The 8,182-nt window shown below is 32.4% G+C and overlaps 1 protein-coding gene across 1 annotated transcript; it reads left to right on the top strand.

Moving 5' to 3' along the window:
* Nucleotides 1-754: 754 nt before the first annotated feature.
* Nucleotides 755-6,217, top strand: LOC101244001 (RNA binding protein). The gene is made up of 4 exons (NM_001318132.1): nucleotides 755-1,071; nucleotides 1,619-1,790; nucleotides 5,303-5,349; nucleotides 5,432-6,217. Exons 1-4 carry the CDS (start codon nucleotides 794-796, stop codon nucleotides 5,949-5,951), a joined length of 1,017 nt encoding a protein of 338 aa, NP_001305061.1. The 5' UTR covers nucleotides 755-793; the 3' UTR covers nucleotides 5,952-6,217.
* Nucleotides 6,218-8,182: the final 1,965 nt, after the last annotated feature.

Here is an 8,182-nt window from a genome sequence, read left to right as displayed (position 1 = left end):
CCTTTAGAATCAAATACTCATAAGAAAATACTCATTACATCTAGAACTCATCACAATTTTATGGTGCAGTAAAAAAGACAACAATAAAACTTTTGAATGCAATAAAAAAAGTTAGACATGAAGTTCAATTAAATTTAATTTTTAACAAAAGAAAACTTAATGAAATCATATTTCACTAAATTGTCTTGATATATTTGTACTTTTAAAGAATTAATAATTTATAATATTAACGAGAACATATATTTATATATTGATCTTTTGAAAATATATTATCTTATCGAAAATTGTGAATTTTTTCATTGGCCTAAGTCAAAATCGAAGAAAAATATTAATTTAGACAAATTAGTAATTACCAAGTATTAATTTAGTAAGACTTTACTGTGTTTATCGTTTTTTCTTGAATGCTCTCTGTCCCTAATTACTTGTCCACTTTTAAATTGACACACCTATTAAGAAGAGAATGGTTGACATAGTAATTTTCCCCCTATTAAATATAAAGTGGATGAATTAAAAATTTAAGATTTATAATTTTTTTTATCAATTTCAAACTAATTAATCAAGAATATAATAACTAAAAAAATTATAATTAGACAAAATGGACAAATAAAAAAAAAAAGGTAATAAGTAAAGTGAGCAATAGAAATTATGTAATTCTTAAAAAAAAAAAAAAATTCCTTTTTAGCAAGGAAATAGAAGTCGGGAAGGGGTTGTTAAAAGGGTTGAGGCAAGGGAGGAGGGTTTTTGCAGGGTTTTGTTCAGTTAGCCATCTTGAAGCAGCAAACTCAGCATTGCGATGGTTCTATCAAATAAGAAGTCGAAACAAAAACTAAGAGCAGCTAAAGCTGAACTGTTAGCTTCTTGTGAAGTTAAAGAGGAAGAAGGGAGTATGAATGAGAAAACTCAACAAAAACAGAAGAAGAGGAAGAGAGATGAAACTGATGGGGAGCTGAGGAAACCTATGGAGAAGAAGAAGAAGAAGAAGAAGAAGAAGAGAAAAGGGAAGAAAAAAGAAGAAGATGGGCAAGTTGTACAAGTAGCATCAGCAGCCCAGACTACTAAAACTGAGGAAAGGTATGAAAATCCTTTTCTCATTCACCCAATTCTTATTACTCAATTTGATTGTCCCGATACCACAAACAAACAAATTGAAACCAATGTGTAAGATACAGTCGGACCTTTTTTAACTTTGTTAAGTTCTACATGAGAATCAAAAAAATCCTTGTTATGGTAAAATAAGGATCCTTTCTTGTTACAACAAGGCTAATGCATAGTTAATTTCAATATCAAGTCTAACTTCAGCTTTGCTGGCCAATTCAAGGGCATAGCTAGGTTTTTGTTTGGATTTTTGAAGCTGTTGCACACAGTGCACAATCAAATCAAAAAATGGATGAGTTTAATTTGATGGTTATGTGATATGGATGAGCACTCCGACATTGCATCAGACTCTTGTCTTTTGGGATGTGGGGATTGATTTCTTTCATGACTCTTTGTTTGATCTATGTTTCATAAGACTTTTGTCTAACTCTTATCTATTGCATGATTTAGGATATGTTCTTTCATTTTCTTTTTTGTTTCTGACACCTCTATGTTGTTGTGGCTATCTACCTGTCTCTTCCAGAGAAGAAAGCGTTGACATTTCTAATAAAGTTTATGTCGGAGGTATTCCTTATTATTCCACTAAGGATGATATTAGGAGCTACTTTGAAGGTTGTGGCACCATTATGGAGGTTGATTGTATGAATTTCCCTGACAGCGGAAAGTTTAGAGGAATTGCCATTATCACTTTTAAGGTAGATTCTTTGAGTGAATTCTGCTTTCTAATAGTGTTTGTTGGTGTCCTTTGCACTATTTTCAGATAATGTTTGCTTAAATGTCTTGGATGTGTTTGTTATATTCAATTGTGTCACAAAGTTTTGAAATATGTGAATTTCTGCAGACTTTTGAGGCTTAAGAATTATTATTTTCTTGACAGTCTTGTTGATAATGAGATGGAAAGTTTATCATGGGAAAATTCATCTCTTAGCCATATGACAGTCAGTGAGTTCTTATCTGTTGCTTGAATGGGTACAGCCAGTACCAAGCAGGGATGCAGAGTCCTTTTAATCCTACAAAGGTTTCTAAAAAGTTTATAACTACATCCAAATCTTTTTGAAAAACAGCGCTGGACCAATGTTTCAGATATTAAATACATCTGTTCTTAACTAAATAAACAATTTCCTCCTTTTTGTCAAAGCATCTTTGGTTCCTTTAAAGCCAAATGCTCCATAATATGCCAATCGGATGGTCATCCATATCTTCTTTTGTTGTTTCTTCATCCTCTGGGTTATCCAGCTACAGAGAACTTGATCAGATGTTTGCTTGCATAACCCACCAACATCCATATAAGCTAAAAAAGATGCACCAGATCTGCCATAGATACATGCAATGTATTGATGAATGGTTCACTGATTCCCCTTCCCTTTCACAAATAGTACCAGCAACATAAATTAATCCTCTTGTCCGCAGCTTATCCCGTGTCAAGCTGGCCTCATGTGCTGCCACGCAACCAAAGTCAACAGCTATAACTGGAGTCTTTGTCTTCCATAGCATTTTCCATGGCCATTCTGTACGACTTCCACAAATTCCAGCAATCCTTGCCAATATTTGGTAGTTTGACTAAACAAGATATTTCCCTTCACTAGTGCCTTGCCTGTCCAAAGCAAGGCCTTCAGGAGTCTTCACTTACATCTCCAGCCTATCTATCCCCAAAAAATTCCTTTTAAATTGAAATATTCATGAGCTGCCATTCTGGCAGTTAGCAATTATGCTATTTTTGTCAAGTAAGTGCTGTATGAATCGGAAAAACATGCCAGCTAAAGATTCCCCCAACCCAATTGTTCTCCCAGAACTCAAAATATCTTCCATTGCTAGTTTTCTTTCTTGTGTGATCTTGCAAATTAGATCATAAGTTGTTGATGTGCTTCCAGAAGGCAATATCATGAGAGTGCAGTTATACTTTTCGTATCCTTATAATTCTGACAACCATACTTCAGCTTAATGAACTCTTTCCATTGTTCTCTTCTTTTGTCATTCCACCTCCACAATCATTCGAACAGAAGGCTCTTAATTTGGAGCCCTAAATTACTCACTCCCAGTACACCATCCTCCTTGTGCAACTTCAACTTTCCCCACCTAACAAATGCATCTTCTTGATGTTGATCTCATTCCAGGAAAAACTTGCATGTTCTTCTATCTAGTTGGGCCTCCACTTTAGCTAGAATGAGCATTGAAGAAATCAAATAAGTGGAATGTCATTTAGGACGCCTTCTACTTTAATTGGAATGAGAGTTGATGACATCACATAAGTTGGATTGCCATTAGGTTGCCGTTCACCAAGGTCGACCTAATAAAAGATTTGAGAAGAAAGAACTAATGTAAGTTTGGATGTTGTTTGTGTCATTCTTGTTAGAGATATCATTTCTATTCTAGCAGACTAAGGCTAGAGGGATATTGATAAATCACCCCCTGTAGAATGGAAGAAAATCGAATCTATGTCAATGCAGGGTTTAAGTCTTTTGATATCACCAGATGGGAAAATGCCAAAGCGGAATGGCACGAATGGATAGAGAGAAGCAGAAAGATGATGCGCAGATCATCCCTGAGCAGGAAGGTAATGGAATGGATCCGTGTATGTTTAAGAGAAGCATCCAAGGAGAAAAAGAATGTAACAAGGAGATAGAAAATCGTGGAGCATGAGGCAGAGCATTACTGCACGAGAAAGCATAATACTCATGGGAGGTTTATACGCATTATATCTTACATAGAGGGAGAAGGTCAGGATTAATAGTACAGAGTTGACATTGAATGCTGGGTTGTTGGACATTGCTTTGAAGATTTGACAGGTTCATTAAAGGCCAGAAGAAAAAGGTGAAAATACCCAGTTTAAGGGTGTCTGTTGACTACCCCTATGTTGCTGCTATTCAAGAGAGTAAATGGCAATTCAGGTCTGGAGGGTCAGTTTACATGGTCGTAATCTTTCTCGACATCAAGCTTAAAGAAGACCCCCTTCTTGATTTTTACCTTGTATGCAACCTTCTTGATTTTTACCTTGTATGCAAACATCCCTCTTCTAACACTGCCACATCTACAATCTGCCGACCTCCGATATAAGTATTTTGATTTTCCTATATCAAATTGTCCATCGTCCCTTTGAGTCTCTCCGTAAGTACTTCAAAGAATTTTATATATGGTAAGTGGGTGGTAAGTCATACTATTTCTCCTATAGTTTCTTGTCCTTTGATTTCTGTTATCTATTGATTCCTTGTACTTCAATTATCATATTGCTTTGTTGTATTTTTGGTTCTACTACTATTTGTTGTGTTGTTATTATTTGTTGAGTTTTTTTTTTTTAATAATATTATTTGTTGAGTTTTGTACTTCCATTACATCTTTTTTTTGATTATTTTTCCATGAATCAAGGATCTACCAGAACCAACTTCCCTACCTCTGAGGTAAGGATAAGGTGTGCATACACTCTATCTTTCCCCGTCTCCTCTTTGTGGGACTATACTTGGTAATTGTACTCATTATTAGTTACTCCATCCGTTTCGACTTATTTGTTGTACTTCCCTTTTAAGTCCATTAAAAAAAGGGATGTCTCTTTTTCTTTTCTTTTTTTGGCAACTCTTTAATTTCAACTTTTCTCGTGTTATTTTTAAGACCACAAGGTGAAAGGAAATTTTATACATTCTTCTTTAGTTTAAGATCACAAGATTCAAAAATCTTCTATACTTAAACTCCGTGCTAAGTTAAAACATACAAATAAATATGAAATGGAAAGAGTAGTAATATAACAAAAATGCTACTTTTTAAATTATCTCCTCCAAACTCTGTACACATTCTGCAAAATCGATTTCGCTTGTGTTTGAAGTTGTTTCTTCTCACCAATCAAAAGTAAAAATCTCATAAGATTAGTCTTGAAGTACCTACGACTAAAGAAGTTATCTTTCATGTAGCTTTGTGCAAATTTATGATTTTAAAATGTTAATGCTTCACGAATCAGTTATTCTTTTTGCATTGAGTCTACCACACCTTTATTTGTTAATAATTTTATTATTTATTTGAGAGGATTGGCAAGAGTTCAAGTTCCACTTTCAACAGTTGCAAGTACCGTGCTACCTAGATTTGCATTTGACTTGTTTTGGTGACCTAAGCCACCTCATACGATTTGTCTTTCAGAACCTTGGTTTGTTTTCCTTTTCCCGTGTTGGTTTCTTGCAAATATTGCTAGTTGAGCAGGTTTCTCTCTAAATTTGTTTTCCAGACTGAAGCAGCCGCTAAGAGAGCCATGGCACTGGATGGTTCTGATATGTAAGTGCAATCATGTCTTCATTGATGAGAAAGTTAAATCTTCTGCATCTCGCTTCTCACTAACACGTATATCTGCTCCCAGGGGTGGACTATTCCTGAAAATCCAGTCATACAAGTCCGCTAAAGCTAACAAAGTGTCCAACTTCTCACCAAACATGGTCGAAGGGTATAATAGGGTATACGTGGGTAACTTATCATGGAATGTAACAGAGGATGACTTGAAGAAAGTTTTTTCAGATTGCAGCATAAGTTCTATCCGATTCGGTGAAGATAAAGAAACAGGAGAATTTCGAGGTTATGCCCATGTGGATTTTTCTGATTGTGTCTCTGTAAACATGGCATTGAAGTTGGATCAAAAGATTGTATGTGGTAGACCTGTTAGAATAAGTTGTGCTGTTGCGAAGGAAGGAGCTGTTAAGAAAGGAGGTGCAACAGATTCAAGACCTATGCAGAAAGATCAAAATGTGGATAGTGTTGCAACAAGCACTGTTAGTGCAAAGATTAGGAGGCGAACATGTTATGAATGTGGAGAGCGTGGCCACCTTTCATCGTCTTGTCCAAAGAAGCATGAAATTGATCAGAAAGAACAAGTTGCTAGTTGATTATAGTAGGAGACTTTGCATGTTCACAAATCTGATCTGAGCTGTGCTCAACAGAAATTATGGTGGAGTTGTTATCCTCTTGGACCACATTTCTAGAAGTCCATTATTTGCTCATTTTCTAGTGCTTCCAGTATTCTTTCAATTTTGAACATTTTGTTTGGTAGATTTGTAAACATATGTAGCAGTTGTTACAACCACTACATAAATTGTTGCAAGTAACTACGTCAACTATTGGAACTTTTATAAATTCATAATCTTTTATACAACATCTTTACCAATTGTTGCACCCATTGGTACAATTGACTGTAACTACTTCCTTTTTCCCCAATCTATTTTAGGTAACTAGTTTGTAGGAACGTGCGTGGAACGATTACCTTAAAATATTTGATATAATGTTTGTATTGTAAATAATAAATGTAAATGGTACATATATTATTCGACTTTCTTTGTCCTATAAAAATAAAATCAAAGCATATGTAAGAAAAAGTAACAACTTTTAAGTTGGCTAAAACATATTTAAAGATACACGCGCGCATACACAAATATAAATATATATATATATATATATATATATATATATACTAGTCTTTGCGCACGTGTACCCTATTAATTAATATTTCGTTTTTTTTTAAATGACACAAGTATAAAGTATATAAATAAGGCATAAAGTAGAATTTTTAGAAAAATAATGATAAACTTGAAACAATGAAGGGTGACATGTATACTCCAAGTTTTGTGAATTAATTGAAACCTCAAGTAATATTACCCTATTATCAAATATAGATATGAGAACCATATATTTATTCACCGGTCATTTGTATTACATACACTTGTATTATATATATGCATGACTTTTCAATTTAATTGGTACCATAAAAGTGAGGTTCAACCATATTATTTTAATTGTTACCATAAAAGTGGCATTACTACGATGACTTTCTGAAAGTTAATGTCTCTATGATCCTATACCATGTGTTGACAGTAATAACTACATTTCTTAAAGGATGAAAAAGTTCGTCAAAGAACCAACAAAAATTGAAATCCCAAGATAAAAAATAGAAAACTATCACATAACGTATAAAATTGAGCAATACCTCGAGAATACATTTCAAAATTACTAAAAATAGTCAAAAAATAAATATAAAAAAACATTCAATGATACAACATATTAACAAGACCACACAAAAATAAAATAATAATTGTGTAAACCTCTTCTAGTCTAGATTGAAACCATAATGAGGCTAAGCATATCAAATACCATAAAACCAATAAAAAAAGTTGATATCCAAAGAATACATCAAAATCTAATATTAAGAAAGAAGAATCAAAAGCAAATAACACTAAAAAGATCACACAAAATTAACAAATTGTATTACAGATTCTTAGCACAATTTGATGAAAACAAGATCAAAAACTTAAAGAAAACATATTAAAATACAATAAACAAAATCAAGATTAAATAAATAAAATAATAAAAAAGAAAAAACATAAAGATTCAATATGAATGAAATTACCTTTAGTGTCTATACTACTTGTATATCTTTTCTCTACTAACAACAAAAGGTGATAAATAAATAATCACTGGCACAGTCCCAAGCCAAAATTAAATTGATTTTGATAAAGAAGAATTGATATACACATTTATTAAGAAAAATACAATTTTTGATCTTTCCTCTTCTTGTAACTATTTCCCAAAAGAATTTGAACCATTGTGTCTAGAGGCATGAATTTAAATAAAAAAATATTATCTAATATTAAATTAATTATATAATAATATTTATTTAGTTTAGAGATAAAACAAGGACAAAATAGTAATTTAACTTTTAAGTTGAAAGCTTCATGCTATAATAATATATGATATATGATATATATATATATATATATATATATATATATATATATATATATATATATATATATATATATATATATATAAAGTGTGTATCTCATAATATTAATTATTATGCATGAAAGATAAAAACTAAATCGATACATATATTAAATATCGTCATAATCAACTGAAATGCGGTAAGAAAAAGTAATTGTATAATAATTATTACAAAGCATAAAAAGAAAAATATAACATCACTCATAAGCACAAACAAAAACTTCAATAATAACTAAAAAATTGAGATGCAAATGAGGAGTCTCTGGAAGAAAAAAGAAGCATGAAAAATATATATTTTTACTACTAATAATAGGTGTAATACTCATAGAAACTTTTTTTCAGG

This window comes from Solanum lycopersicum, chromosome 6, assembly GCF_036512215.1.
Source record: "Solanum lycopersicum chromosome 6, SLM_r2.1".
In the NCBI taxonomy this organism is placed as follows: domain Eukaryota; kingdom Viridiplantae; phylum Streptophyta; class Magnoliopsida; order Solanales; family Solanaceae; genus Solanum; species Solanum lycopersicum.
The sequence above is the reverse complement of the archived record's forward strand: the minus strand, read 5'-3'. Positions and strand labels throughout refer to the sequence as shown.

Excerpts from the sequence above, each read along its gene's own strand:
- LOC101244001 (NM_001318132.1), top strand. The coding sequence starts at position 794 with ATGGTTCTATCAAATAAGAAGTCGAAACAAAAACTAAGAGCAGCTAAA. Across the intron at positions 1,072-1,618 it reads ACTACTAAAACTGAGGAAAG|AGAAGAAAGCGTTGACATTT; the intron begins GTATGAAAATCC and ends TGTCTCTTCCAG. Across the intron at positions 5,350-5,431 it reads GCACTGGATGGTTCTGATAT|GGGTGGACTATTCCTGAAAA; the intron begins GTAAGTGCAATC and ends ATCTGCTCCCAG.